The sequence below is a fragment of the Melozone crissalis genome, unplaced genomic scaffold (genome assembly GCF_028551555.1).
Source record: "Melozone crissalis strain CALT ecotype California unplaced genomic scaffold, PUWL_Pcris_2 ptg000195l_1, whole genome shotgun sequence".
Lineage (NCBI taxonomy): Eukaryota > Metazoa > Chordata > Aves > Passeriformes > Passerellidae > Melozone > Melozone crissalis.
Genome location: NW_026535960.1, coordinates 476,469 through 491,486, shown reverse-complemented (window position 1 = coordinate 491,486; position 15,018 = coordinate 476,469). Strand labels below are relative to the sequence as shown.

Sequence of the window (15,018 nt, the reverse complement as noted above, 5' to 3'; positions counted from 1 at the left end):
CCACCGCCTGGGCTTGCTCTTCCACCCCGTGGCACGTCCTGCTGTGTTCCTCTCTGTGCCCAGCTCCCAGCCTGAGTGCTGGGGGTTCCCTTTTGTCCTTCCCCTGGTCATCCTGCCTCATGTTGTGTTTGGCTCCCTAACCCCGGCTCTGCTCCTTAGATCTTACATGTTGTAGAGAGTGTGTGGGTGACTCTGTGCCTCCGTGCCACCCCTGCTGCCTGTCCCCCTGCCTCAGCCCACCCTCAGTGCCCCACTGCCCTCCTGGGTGTCTGACTGCACTGTTCTCTCTCCCACCCCAGATGCAGGTGGCCCAGCAGGCTCAGCTCCGTCAGGAGACGCAGCTCCTGCAGCAGAGCTTCCTGACGGAGAAAGATGCCCTGCTGCAGAAGGAGAAGTTCATTGAGGAGGAGAAATCGAAGCTGGAGAAGCTCTTCAAGGATGAGGTGAACAAAGCCCAGAACCTGAAGGCAGAGCAGGAGCGGCAGCAGCAGGAGATGGAGCAGGAGAAGCAGCAGTTGAAAGCTATGTTGGACGAAGCCAAGAAGCATCAGAAGGAAGCTGAGGAAAACGTCCGGCACAAGCAGGAGGAGCTACAGCAGCTGGAGAAGCAGCGACAGCAGCAGGAGAAACTTCTGGAAGAAGAGAACCAGAAGCTGAGGGAGAGGCTCGAGCAGATGCAGGAGGAGTACAAGGCTGCCCTGGCCCAGAGGCGGGAGATCATGATCCAGACAGATGACCTGCCTGGGGAGGCGGTTACAGCAACACAGCTGCTGGACGTCAAGGCTGTGCCCAATGGCCGGGATGCAATGGACGGCTTAGCCCAGAATGGGGAGCCGGAGTTCGCCTTTGACGGCATCCGGCAGAAGGTGTCAGCAGAGAAGCTGGCTGATGCCGGCATTCTGAGCAGAGAGAACTTGGACAAGTTGGCAAAAGGTGTTGTGAGTGTGGACGAGCTCTCTCAGAGGGAGGATGTCAAGAAGTACCTGCAGGGCAAGAGCAGCATTGCCGGTTTGCTGATCAAACCCTCCAACCAGAAGATGAGCATCTACGAAGCCATGAAGAAGAAGCTGCTCAGCCCAGGCACAGCGCTGGTGCTCCTGGAGGCACAGGCTGCTTCTGGCTTCATCATTGACCCTGTGAGGAACGCAAGGCTCTCAGTGAACGAGGCGGTGCGAGAGGGAGTGATCGGGCCTGAGCTGCACAACAAGATGCTGTCGGCCGAGCGGGCTGTCACTGGCTATAAGGATCCATACACAGGTGATAAGATCTCCCTGTTCCAGGCCATGCAGAAGGATCTCATCGTCAGGGACCATGGCATCCGCCTGCTCGAGGCCCAGATCGCCACCGGTGGCATCATCGATCCTGTCAACAGCCACCGCCTGCCTGTGGAAGCCGCCTACAAGCGTGGCTACTTCGATGAGGAGATGAATCGGGTCCTGTCTGACCCCACTGATGACACCAAGGGCTTCTTCGACCCCAACACTCAGGAGAACCTCACCTACCTGCAGCTCATGGAGCGGTGCGTGACTGACCCGGACACAGGGCTGTGCCTCCTGCCGCTCACTGACCAAGCAACCAAGGCCAGAGAGCTGGTCTACACTGACAAGGAGGCCAAGGACGTCTTCAAGAAGGCCACAGTGACAGCTCCCTTTGGCAAGTTCCAAGGGAAGACGATGACCATCTGGGAGCTCATCAACTCTGAATACTTCACTGAGGACCAAAGGCGGGACCTGATCCAGCAGTACAGGACTGGCAAGATCACAGTGGAGAAGATCATCAAGATTGTCATCACGGTTGTGGAGGAAAGTGAGAAGAAGAGCCAGATGTGCTTTGAGGGCCTGCGGGGCCCTGTGCCTGCTGCCGAGCTGCTGGAGAGCAAGATCATCAACAAGGACCTCTACAACCAGCTGCACCAGGGCAAGAAGTCCGTAAAGGATGTGGCAGAGATGGAGTCCGTACGGCAGTACCTGAAGGGCACAGATGCCATTGCTGGTGTCCTGGTGGAATCTACGGGCCAGAAGCTCACCTTCTACGAGGCCCTGAAGAGAAACCTGCTGAGGCCAGAGGTTGCCCTGTCCCTGCTGGAGGCACAAGCTGCCACCGGCTACATCATTGACCCTGTGGGCAACAAGCTCTTCTCCGTGGACGAGGCAGTGAAGGCCGAGGTGGTGGGGCCAGAGTTCCACGAGAAGCTGCTGTCGGCGGAGAAGGCGGTGACTGGCTACAAGGATCCCTACACAGGTCAGACGGTTTCCCTCTACCAAGCACTCCAGAAGGGCCTCATCCCCAGCGACACTGGGCTCCGGCTGCTGGACGTCCAGCTTGCCACTGGTGGCATCATCGACCCCGTCAACAGCCACCGGCTCCCGCTTGAGGTCGCCTACAAGCGCGGCTACTTCGACCCAGAGATAAACAAGGCTCTGACTGAGTTCCAAGATGACGCCAAGGCTTTCTACTGTCCCAACACCCAGGAACAGCTCACCTACGCCCAGCTGCAGAAGAGCTGCCACCGCGACAAGCAGACTGGCCTGTGCCTGCTGCCCCTGTCTGACAAGGCAATCCAGTCACAGCAGGAGGAGATCTACACTGACAGCCAGGCCAAGGAGTGCTTTGACAAAGCTACCATCGAGGTCCCGGTGGGCAGCATGAAGGGCCAGACAATGACCATCTGGGAGCTGATCCACTCTGAATACTTCACAGAGGAGCACAGACGGGAGCTGCTCCGACAGTACAAGACCGGCAAAGTGACAATCGAGAAGATCATCAAGATTGTGATCACCATCATCGAGGAGGCAGAGACCAAAAAGCAGGAGAAACTGACATTCAGTGGTCTGCGGGCTCCGGTGCCAGCCAGCGAGCTGCTGGAGTCCTGCATCATCAGCAAAACCCAGTATGAGCAGCTGAAGGAAGGCAAGAAATCAGTGAAGGACCTCTCGGAGACAGATGCAGTGAGGAGATTTCTGCATGGCAGCGACTGCATCTCCGGTGTCTATGTGGAGGCCACCAAGGAGAAGCTGAACATCTATGAGGCCATGAGGAGGAACCTGCTGAGACCCAGCACTGCCGTGGTCCTCCTGGAGGCCCAGGCAGCCACTGGGTTCTTGATCGACCCTGTGAAGAACCGTAAACTGTACGTCAATGAGGCCGTGAAGGCTGGCATTGTCGGGCCTGAGCTGCACGAGAAGCTGCTGTCGGCTGAGAAGGCTGTCACGGGCTACAAGGATCCCTACTCAGGCGATACCATCTCCCTGTTCCAGGCCATGAAGAAGGGGCTGATTGTCAAGGAGCACGGCATCCGCCTGCTGGAGGCCCAGATCGCCACCGGCGGCATCATCGACCCTGTGCACAGCCATCGCCTGCCCGTGGAGGTGGCCTACAAGCGTGGCTACTTCGACGAGGAGATGAACCGGACCCTCTCCGACCCCACTGATGACACCAAGGGCTTCTTCGACCCCAACACTCAGGAGAACCTCACCTACGTGCAGCTGAAGGAGAGGTGCATCGAGGATCCTGAGACGGGCCTGTACCTGCTGCCTCTGCGGGAGCCTGAGAAGCCAAAAGTGGTGGAAACCACTCACGTGTACACAGAAGCAGAGACACGGAAGGTGTTTGAGGAGACACAGGTGGACATCCCTGTGGGCAGCCGGGCAGGCTCCACCATGTCACTGTGGGATGTCATGCACTCAGACCTGCTGCCCGAGGAGCAGCGTAAACATCTCATGGAGGAGTTCCAGTCGGGCCGCGTGTCCAAGGAGCGCATGATCATCATTATCATCGAGATCATCGAGAAGACTGAGATCATCCGTCAGCAGAATCTCACGTCCTATGACTACGTCCGGCGCCGCATCACAGCTGAGGACCTCTACGAGGCCAAGATCATCACACAGGACATCTACAATCTGCTGAAACAGGGCTCCAAAACCTTCCGGGAGCTCCTGGATGTGGAGACTGTCTGGAAGTACCTTTACGGGTCGGGCTGTGTGGCTGGCATCTACATCCCCTCCTCCAAGCAGACTCTCAGTGTGTACCAGGCGCTGAAGAAGGGCCTGATCAATTCTGAAGTGGCCCGCTCCCTCCTGGAGGCCCAGGCAGCCACTGGCTTCATGATCGACCCCACAAAGAACGAAATGCTGACTGTTGATGAGGCAGTCAGGAAGGGCGTGGTGGGGCCAGAGATCCACGACCGGCTCCTGTCGGCAGAGAGGGCTGTGACTGGCTACAGAGACCCCTACAGTGAACAGAAGATTTCCCTCTTCCAGGCCATGAAGAAGGATCTCATTCCCAGCGAAGAGGCCCTCAAGCTCCTAGATGCCCAGATCGCCACCGGCGGCATCATTGACCCACACTTGGGCTTCCACCTGCCCTTGGAGGTGGCTCTCCAGCGGGGCTTCATCAACAAGGAGACGTACGACATGCTGTCGGAGCCCAGCGAGGTGCGCAGCTACGTGGACCCCTCCACAGATGAGAAGCTCAGCTACACGCAGCTGCTGAAGCGGTGCCGCAAGGACGAGAACTCCCGGCTCCTCCTGCTCCCGCTCTGTGACACACGGAAGCTCACCTTCCGGGGCCTGAGGAAGCAGATCACGGTGGAGGAGCTGGTCCTTTCGAAGGTGATGGATGAAGCCACAGCCCAGCGCCTCCAGGAGGGTCTCACCTCTGTCGAGGAGGTCTCTAAGAACTTGAAGAAGTTCCTGGAAGGCACCAGCTGCATCGCTGGCGTATTTGTGGACTCCACAAAGGAGCGTCTATCCATCTACCAGGCCATGAAGAAGGGGATCATCCGGCCCGGCACCGCCTTCGAGCTCCTGGAGGCACAGGCAGCCACAGGCTACGTGATTGACCCCATCAAGGGCCTCAAGCTGACAGTGGAGGAAGCTGTGCGCATGGGCATTGTGGGCCCTGAGTTCAAGGACAAGCTGCTCTCTGCCGAGCGGGCCGTCACCGGCTACCGGGACCCCTACACTGGAAAGCTCATCTCCCTCTTCCAGGCTATGAAGAAGGGTCTGATCCTGAAGGACCATGGGATCCGCCTGCTGGAGGCACAGATCGCCACGGGAGGCATCATTGACCCCGAGGAGAGCCACCGCCTGCCTGTGGAGGTGGCCTACAAGAGGGGCCTCTTTGACGAGGAGATGAATGAGATCCTGCTGGACCCTAGTGATGACACCAAGGGCTTCTTCGACCCCAACACAGAGGAGAACCTCACCTACCTGCAGCTCATGGAGCGGTGCATCACGGACCCAGAGACCGGCCTCTGCCTCCTGCCTCTGAAGGAGAAGAAGCGGGAGAGGAAGACGTCCTCCAAGTCCTCCGTCCGCAAGCGCCGGGTGGTGATTGTTGACCCAGAGACAGGCAAGGAGATGTCCGTGTACGAAGCCTATCGCAAAGGCCTCATTGACCACCAGACTTACCTGGAGCTGTCAGAGCAGGAGTGCGAGTGGGAGGAGATCACCACCTCCTCCTCCGATGGCGTGGTGAAGTCAATGATCATTGACAGGCGCTCGGGGCGCCAGTATGACATCGATGATGCCATTGGCAAGGGTCTGATTGACCAGTCAGCCCTGGACCAGTACCGCTCGGGCACCCTCTCCATCACCGAGTTTGCCGACATGCTCTCTGGCAACATGGGTGGCTTCCGGTCGCGGTCGTCCTCGGTTGGATCCTCCTCCTCCTACACCGCCAGCCCAGCCCTGTCACGGACCCAGATCTCCATGTGGACTGACCCAACCGAAGAGACTGGGCCAGTGGCAGGCATCCTGGACACGGACACTCTGGAGAAGGTGTCCATCACGGAGGCGATGCGCCGCAACCTGGTGGACAACATCACAGGGCAGCGGCTGCTGGAAGCCCAGGCCTGCACCGGGGGCATCATCGACCCCAACACCGGTGACAAATGCACCGTTGCCGATGCGGTCGCCAAGGGCCTGGTTGACAAGATCATGGTGGACCGCATCAACCTGGCGCAGAAGGCCTTCTACGGCTTTGAGGACCCGCGGACCAAGACGAAGATGTCGGCGGCACAGGCCCTGAAGAAGGGCTGGCTCTACTACGAGGCTGGACAGCGGTTCCTGGAGGTGCAGTACTTGACAGGGGGCCTGATCGAGCCCGATGCCCCAGGCCGTGTCTCCCTGGATGACGCGCTGCAGAAGGGCACTATTGATGCGCGGACTGCCCAGAAGCTGCGGGATGTCAACACCTACTCCAAGTACCTCACCTGCCCCAAGACCAAGCTCAAGATCTCCTACAAGGACGCCATGGACCGGAGCATGATCGAGGATGGGACCGGCCTGCGGCTGCTGGAGGCCTCCTCCCAATCCAGCAAGGGCTACTATAGCCCCTACAACATCAGCAGTGCCGGCTCCACCTCTGGATCGCGCTCGGGCTCTCGCACCGGCTCCCGCTCAGGCTCCCGGCGCGGCAGTTTTGACGCCACTGGCTCCAGCTTCTCCATGACCTTCTCTTCCTCCTCCTACTCCTCCTCGAGTTTCGGGCGCAGATACACGGGGGTTACCCAGGGCACCGTGGAGGAGGCTGCCCTTGCCCTCGCCCTGGCCGCATCCAGAAGCTGTGGGTGGGAGGCGAGCAGGGAGTGCCCCGGGGTGTCTGTGCCCCTGCTCCACATGGCCTGAGACCTGCCAGCCCCCCGAGGTGCCGCCTCACCTGCTCCGCATGTGGCAACGCTGCTGGCTAATCACTAGTATTTTTTTTAATTTTGAACCTCCACTCTTCTCCCAAAGCAGTGCCTCAAGTTTAACCAAAAAGACAAGACTAATAAATTAATATATGCGAATGTGCTGACAGTGTTTGTATATTAAGAGACAAGAGAGAATACACACTACCCTCCCCACCCTATGCCCCGGGAGCTGGACACTGTTCCTGCTCCTGGCCGCGCCAATCCCGCCGCTGCTCGCACACGGCGCGGCCAAGCCGGACACCAAGAAAACAGTTCCCCGTTTGGATCTAACCACTTAGCACTCTTTTGTAATTAACCTGCCGGCTTCAGCCCCTGCATCCCAAAGGAGGAGACTGCCTTGGCCCTGTGGTGCACCCCACTGCAACCAATGTGCCAGAGGAGGACATCACCAGCTCCTTGGCACTGGACAGCCAGACACACCACACCAGCCCTGAAGCTGCTGCCTGGACCCCTTCCACGTGCCCCCAGTGCAGCGAGGAGGGGGCTCGGCACCCCAGCCCCCTGAGCTGCCCCACCTCCCTGCCTCAGCCTCCTGGCACGTCCCCACCACCACGTTGCAGAGCTGGTGCCCTGACCGTAAGTGCCGCGCTGGCGCTGCCCGGTGCTTCCGCGCCCTGCGGGGGGACCTGCCTCCGCTCACCACTTCGCCCGCCGAGGGGCTTTGCTGCGTGCCTGCCTCCGCCAGCCCACCCGCTCACCCGTCCTCCGGGACGCGCCCGCCGCGGTCGGCCGGTCTGTCTGTCAGTCTCTCCGTGTATCTGGGAAGTGCTTCTGCTCGAGGTTGATTTCCTCACACTCATGTGGCTCCCTGACCCATTGGCAGGTGTCTGCCAGAGCCCGCGCCCTAGCCTGGGTCTGCGCAGCTCCTGCCCCCAGAACCCCCCAGAGCCGTGGGAGTTTTCCTGACCCTCACTAAGGGTATGAGGGCCATGGGACCCCTGCAGCACAGGGTGGGCCGTGGGATGCTGTAGCAGCCTGGCACACACTCATGTTAGAATAGGCAGATTTCTGTGAAAACAGCCTCCTTTTCCGTCTTCGCGGTAATTCCATCCCCCCGGTTCATCCCCATGCCGGCGCTAATGCACTCTCTCTCTGGCAGACGTCTTTTTCCAGTCCCAACAAAGACCTCCCAGTGCCACTGGGTGAGCTCCTGAGCTGGGTCTCCGACATCAGCAGGTCGTGGACGGGCTCGAGGGGAGCCCTGGAGGCGGCAGCTGCTCAGCCGTGCCCACCTCCGCAGGTAACACCAACCTCCCTGGTCTGTCCCGGTCCCACAGCAGGTGCGTGGCGCTGATGGCCGGGCTTGGTGGCTTCATTTCATGGATTGTTCTCCCTGTCTCATCCCATCTTTTCTGTTCGCTTTGTTGTAGTGTGGCTGGATGTCCATACCACTTCCCCTCATCGCCGCCATGGAGCCCGTCCCCCACCCTGAGGCCGGTGGGACCGCATCTGAGGACATGGGGATGTTCTCCCTCACCCTTTGCACTTGCCAGAGTCCCCTGCCTGAGACTGGGGCCACGGTGCCCAAGCAGCCAATGGCCCAAGAAGCACCCGCATGGTCACCCGGCCCCACTTGCCCCACACACTCCCTCCTCTCTGGGGATGGCCTCCTGGTGTGGTGTCGGGCTCACTGCGGATCTCCAAAACATCTCCTCCTCCCCACCCGCTCTCATCTGCCACCTGTAAATTCTGTCATGTTACCCTCTGCCTCTGGTGTCATTATTGCTCTCATGACCCCCTTTGGCTTTGCATGAGGTGCCCCTGCACGCAGCTCCAGGACAGTCCCCGCTCCCGGGGCCCCCCAGACCCTGGCCATCACTCATGGGGACACTGGGGGTCCATGGATATCCCAAACACATCTCTTTTTGGGGGCAAAACACTAAACTTGTACATACCACTAAGTGTCTGTAAAAGGAGCAGTGCAGGCCCAGGGCTCCCCTGCAAGGGCAGTAAAGGAGAATCCTCTGAAACCAGCTGGCAGCTCTGCGTGATCTGTTCACCCCCTGGCCATGCCACTGTGGCCGTGGGCTCCCATTGCCTCCTGCAGCTTCGTGCCATGGGCTGTATGGGCTGCTGCAGGTCATGGTGAAGTATGTCAAGGTGCCGAGGGTCTGACCAGCTCCTGAGCCTGGGTGTACCCATGGTGCTGCCAGGCACAGAGCAGGGCCACGGGGTCGTCCCCAGACCTGATGGCACAGCTGACACTGCTGGGAGGTCAATGTGGGTGCAGCATTCGACCCCTGGTTTTGGGGAGTCGGTGCTGCTGGCGCTGTGGGGGCTTCTGAGCATTGCTTGTATGAGGACAGACCTACCCCTTCATCAGTGGGGCTCTGGGCTGGGCAGGGGCACTGTCCTTCATGGCACTGTTCCCATGATTGCTGCTACCACTGCCGGTGCCATGGTCTCTGCCCGGTGTGGGCTGTGCTGTGGGCACTCTCTTTGGGCGGTGGGGGCTGCTGGGGGTGGATGGCAGTGGTCAGCTGTGGGGCTGAGGGGCTTTAGGGGGTTCAGGATGTGATGGCCTGGCACCCACCGGTAGGACAGCAGCATTCAGAAGGGAAAGCCTGGCAAACCTGGAGACGTCAGTGCAGCCATGGCACAGGTGGTTCGAGGGGTCTGTCCAGCCCAGTGAGGCAGGTGCAGCCCAGGCTGGGACTCCCCAAGCACAAGGGTCATCCCACAGCAGTGCCAGGAGCCCCAGGCACTGTGCCAGGAGTGCCAGAGCTGTCAGGACCTTGCAGGACCCCTGCAATGTCCAGGGGTCTCAACTGTGCCAGGACCAGCCAAGCATGTCAGCAGCCCCGGGTGGGGCTGGCCGGGACAGATGGCGGTGGCTGGGCAGGACGTTAATTGCATTGTCCATCAGCAATTAACCGCAGCGTCCGTCTGTCCCCACCAGCAGTGGGATGAGGCCGTTAGGCACAACTGGGCCGGGGGGACTCAGGGAGGCTGCAGGCTGCTGCAGCCATTGGGGGGGTCAGGAGAGGCCCCAGAACAGCAAGACATTCCCACAAGCTGCTCGGGGCCCTGCCCCACGTCACTGCCCCCCCAGATATTTCCTTCTGTCCCCCAGATGTTCCCTGCTCCCCCAGATATTTCCTTGTGTCTCCCAGATGTTCCCTGCTCCCCCAGATATTCCTTGCTTACCCCTCAACTTCCTGACTCTCCCCCAGGGTGAGTAACCTCTCCTAAAGCTCATGAGACCACCAAGAGCCCCCTGACCCATGGCCCAGTCCCATGTCGTGGCCTTGAAGCCCCTCACACCCCCCCACCCCCAACACTGGCAGGATCTAGCTCAGTTTCCTGGTGAGAAATGTCCCTGCTCCCAGACCCAGCCTTGGGACTCACATCCATGTGCCAGGGGGGAAACCTTTCCCCCAGACCCCTTCGACCCCATGCCAGGGACCCTCCCTGGTGTCCCTGGGGCAGTGGGATCCCCCGCAGTGGCTGGCAAAGGAGGGTGAGGAGGGTGGAATGCACTGAGATCCACGCTGATTGCTCCTGGGGTGAGCCAGCCTCTTGCCCCACACAGCACGCTGTCCCCTGCCCACGGACACTCCTCATCATCTCGTGTTGCTCCATGTCACCCTCCTGCCCCACCAATTCCCCCTGTCCCTCCCACAGTCCCTTCAGCACCGAGCGCCGGCAGTGACCCGGCCAAACTCGTCACCATGGAGAACTCCACGATTTTCCCCATTTTAATGCCCTGCATGTCACCCTGCCCTGCTGCTGTGGAGGCTGGAGAGAACCCTCCCCGCCTCCCCGAGTTAAACCATCCCTCAGAACCGCGGTGGCACAGGAGACACCGAGCGCCTCCTCGGCCGTGCAGGGGTCCCTCGCCCCCCGCCCGCGTTCACCCACCGCCCTTCGGGGTGTGAGTGGCAGCACCGCCCTGTCCTGGCTGGGACCCGTGGCCGCTGTCCCAAGCGTGGCCGTGGCCACCGGCTCGGCCCTGCTGGCACGGAGCGGCTGCCAGCTCGCTGTGCCCACCGCCCCGGGCGCTGCTGGCTCGGCCCCCGCCGCGCCGGGAACGCTCTGTTCAGCTCCTCCACAAAGCCCGGCCGTCCTCTCCCACGCCCCCCCCGAGCAGGGGCGCTGAACCTCCCCATGGCCAGGGACCCCCGGACCCCCCCGGCCGCGCTGCTGAGGCTCGGAGCCCGGGCGAGCCGGCCAAGGGCGGCTGTGCCCCGTGTGAAGCGCTGCGGCTCCGTGCGCTGAGCCGGGGCCGCAGTTGGCTGGAGCGGTGAATCCCCCCGAGCCCGGTGCGTGCGGGGATGGTGCTGCCCCACGGCTGCAGCCGCCACGTCCTGCCAGGCACCGGGCAGCCCCCAGGGCCAGCCGGACGCGGTGGTGCGGTGCGGGCACGTCCTGCCGGGCACCGGGCAGCCCCCAGGGCCAGCCGGACGCGGTGGTGCGGTGCGGGCACGTCCTGCCGGGCACCGGGCAGCCCCCAGGGCCAGCCGGACGCGGTGGCGCGGTGCGGGCAGCGCTGTGCGGGACCGGGAGCAGCTCTCAGGCAGCTCCAGAGCTGTTTGCTCCGGCTGTCACGGGCAGCCCGCGGTGTCCGGTGCCCGAGCCGGGGCAGGGGGCAGCTCTGGGACACTCACAGGGACCCAGCGGGTCCCAGCACCAGTTTGGGGTTTGCTACTCCTCGCGGTCCTGTGTCTCTTGGCACGTCCCGACTGGAGCAGCCGGTGCAGCCGTGTCTGGGGCCACGATCTGGCAGCGATCATCGGAGGAGCTCCAGCCTCAGCCCCAGCCCCAGCCCCAGCAGCCCTGACCTTGGGCTGGAACAGCTTTTGCCAATGCACACACTGTTATCCTCTGCCCACCTGTGGCAGCATCCTCCACCTGCCCGATTGCCTGTGCCCAACCCCGGGCAGCAGGGCTGGCATTGTCACACTGCAGTCCTGCCCTGGGATGGGGGCACACAGGATCAGAGACCACCGGCGTGGGGCAGGAGGGCTGTGGGACCCCAGGAGAACTGCCATGACCCCAGAGGATGTCCCTGGCCCTGGCTGTGCCATCCTGCTCCCTCCCTGCACACTGACCTGGCCCTGGCAGGGGAAGTGGGGCACTGCTGTGGCATTCCCAGCTGGTGGGTGGCACTGGTGCCTGTGCTGGGGCAGGTGCCACACTGTGGGTGCGTGGGTTGGTTCGGGCCCTGCTGATGGCATTGTGACAGCAATGAGCTGTGAGTACACATCCCCAGAGCATCCCCAATGGGACTGAGCCCTGCTGGTGCTCCAACCACGAGGAGCTACTGTGGCACCAGCACCCAGCACCTGCCTGGTGCCTCTTCCCCTCATCCAGGGAATTCTGGTGGTGCTCCTGACCAGACCCTGGCTGAGGTTCCTCCTGCAGCAGACACATCCCAGCCCCTTTCAGCCCCCAGTGCTGCAGCTCCTGCTCAGCTGCTGTGTGTCACCTTCCCTGGGTCCTTCCATGGCAGCAGTGCCACGTCCCTCCTGCACCACGGGGGTTTTATCTCCATTTATCCAGCCCACTCTCCCTGGCTGTTTCCCCTGGTACAATATTTTGGAGATGAGGTGTTGGGCCCATCACCATCTTCGTGGCATCACTGTGGCTGTGCCCCGTTTCCCTCACAGCGCTGTCTCCCCCTCCTTGTGCTCAGCCAGGTGACCTGGCTTAATTAATCAGGGTTAACGACCAGTTAATTACAGCACTGTGGGAGCAGCATCACCCTCAGCCTCTGGGTGCAGGCTTGGTGTGATCCCTCCTGCCAGTCCCTCTCTCCACTGGGGCATGAAGGAACTGCTGCCTGTTCATGACCCGTGTCCGTGCCAGGGCATTGCTGGTTTGTGGATCTCAGTGTTTGCCTGGCATCTTCTCCCGTGTGTTGTGGCAAAGTGGCGTCACTGGCAGCACCTGAGGAGCATCTGCTCTGAGACACCGCTGCTCCACGCCTGAGCAGGGGGTTTTCCATGGGCCAGTTGGTAATTTTTTGCTGAGAGTCAGTTGGATGGGGGTCAGTCTGGGCTCAGCCAGCAGCTCTGCAGTGCACAGAGCAGGTGAAGGGACACTGGGGAGCAGATGTACCCCCAGAGGCAGCAGGGTGAGATCTGGGAGTGACCAAGCTGAAAACTGTTTGGAAATTGAGGTGTACCACAGGAATGCAGAGGAGCTGGAGCCAAGCCAAACCTGCAGGTACTGGTATAGGACAGACAGGGGGATCCTGGCCAGGGGAGCTCTGTCCCAGCTGGTGGGGACGGGCTGTCCCTGGGGAGACACAGAAATGCTCCAAGTCTCTTCACTGTGGAGCTTTGTCCCTCTGCCAGGACCTGGTGTGCCGTGCCCACTGTTCCTCTGCTCTCCCCGCAGGTGCACCGTGCAGTGGGGGACACCGGAGATGGTGTGGAGGGCTTGCCGTGGGACAGGGAGGAGCTGGAGAGGTACGGGCACCACTGGGCGCTGCCAGGGGCACCGCTGGGCACTGCCAGATGGGCGGTGCCAGCCATGCCCAGGTGTCCACACCCTGACAGGAGAGCTGCTGAACCCTTCACGGGGCTCTGGGGCAGGGAGGGTGTGGGGTGGCCGTGCTGGGGCCAGCAGGGTGGGAGAGAGCTCAGGTGTTGTCCTGGTTCAGAGCAAATTTGGGAGAGGATCCCCAAAGGCGTTCCTGTAGGAAAACAGATTCAATCGGCCCCTCCTCCCAACCGGTCCGGGAGAAAATACCTCCTTGGAGAAAAGGGGAAAAAACTGTTTATTAAACAAGAAAACCTAAACTATATTAAACAATAAAACCCCTTGCTGCTCCAAAAGAGATGACAAACTGACAAAACCACGTCCCCGGGTTGCCGTTCAGCTCAGTCAGTCTCTGATCAGTCCCCCCGGTGCTGGAAATGCCATGGCCCAGGCCCGGCCAGGTGCATGGCCACAGATGCAGCTGCCGGTGCTCCCCTGGGTGTGCAGTCCAGAACAGTTTCAAGAGGTCCAAAGAAAAAAGAAAAAACTGGTCCAGGGAACTTCTTTGCCTCAGCTAGCTGAAACTAACTAAAAGCAAAGGAGAGCTCTGTCCCGCTGTCTGTGCATCCACAGACAGCACAGTACAGGAGCAGGAATGTGGAGGAGTGAGTGCAGTGTCTGAAAACAAACTGCACGCTTCTTCTCTCCCCCCCTTCACTCTCTGGAACAAGTCTTAAAGGTGTAAAACTTATTATTCAGCATAAACAGAACGGGACGATTGGGGATAAAAGCATCATACAGTCAACCCAGGACAGGTGTGGCTGTGGCCAGCAGGGTATGAGCGAGCGCAGGTGTGGCTGTGGCACACCTGGTGCAGGTGGGCAGCGAGCCCAGAGTTCAGGGCAGTGCAGGGACAGGGGACAGCGACCGTGTCCCCACAGCCCCGTGTGTCTGTGCTCTCTCCCCAGAGCCTGCCTGCGCTCCGAGCAGAGGCTGGAGGTGCAGGAGCAGCTGCTCGCCCTGCGGCACTGGCTGGACGCCGTGGAGAAGCGGCTGCTGGCGCTGCCAGAGCCCGGCACGGCCCTGCAGGTAACGCCTGGCCCCGGGTGGTGCAGAGCCGGGCAGGACCAGCCCACGTCTGCACCGAGGCTGCTGAGGTCTTGGTCCTCACAAGGGAGGAAGGCACCTGGCCACAGCTGGCTGGGAGAGCCTGCAGCACAGCCCTGCAGCCATCCAGGGTCGGGTCTCCTGTGTCCGGCTCCCTGTCCCCAGCCCAAGGGTGCTGGTGGCCTGGAGGGAGCCCCATGGCCCTGGTAGTGCTCAGGGTACCATGGCCTTGGAGGCCTGCTGGCCACAGGGCCACCTCCTGCACTGGTGGCACTGTCACAGCTCGTGGCACTGTCACATGGGCATGGAAGAGTGGCTGAACACCAGGGGTGTGAGGCTGGGCACAGGGGGTGTGTGAGTGTGTGAGGGGTGTACAGCTGGGAACAGGGGGTGTGAGGCAGTGTGAGGGGCGGACATCCATGCACAGGGGGTGTAAGGCTGTGTGAGGGATGTACAGCTGGGCACAGGGGATGGGAGGCTGGGCACAGGAGGTGTGTAGCTTTGTGAGGGCGTACAGCCGGGTGGAGGAGGTGTGCCCTTGTCATATCATGTCAGATGTGTGCCCCCACACTGCCCGCGCAGCCTGTGCTGCCGTGCCCCTGCCCTGGCACAGGAGGTGTGGGGCTGTGTGAGGGGTGTACAGCCGGGCACAGGAGGTGTGCCCCTGTCAGATCAGCTTGGATGTGTGCCCAGCACTGCCTGCACAGCCTGTGCTGCTGTGCCCCTGCCCTGGCACAGGAGGTGTGAGGCTGTGTGAGGGGTGTACAGCCGGGCACAGGAGGTGTGGGGCT

At 61.3% G+C, this 15,018-nt stretch overlaps 1 protein-coding gene across 1 annotated transcript in view; it reads left to right on the top strand.

Moving 5' to 3' along the window:
* PLEC (plectin) overlaps positions 1-15,018 on the top strand; it is a 107,027-nt gene that overhangs the window by 54,481 nt on the left and 37,528 nt on the right. The window contains exons 35-44 of the mRNA XM_054293857.1: positions 300-6,623; positions 7,004-7,270; positions 7,794-7,934; positions 8,065-8,131; positions 8,742-8,794; positions 9,808-9,868; positions 10,319-10,566; positions 13,037-13,107; positions 14,089-14,209; positions 14,295-14,358. Coding sequence (XP_054149832.1) covers positions 300-6,623; positions 7,004-7,270; positions 7,794-7,934; positions 8,065-8,131; positions 8,742-8,794; positions 9,808-9,868; positions 10,319-10,566; positions 13,037-13,107; positions 14,089-14,209; positions 14,295-14,358 — 7,417 coding nt within the window. The remainder of the gene's footprint in view (positions 1-299; positions 6,624-7,003; positions 7,271-7,793; positions 7,935-8,064; positions 8,132-8,741; positions 8,795-9,807; positions 9,869-10,318; positions 10,567-13,036; positions 13,108-14,088; positions 14,210-14,294; positions 14,359-15,018) is intronic.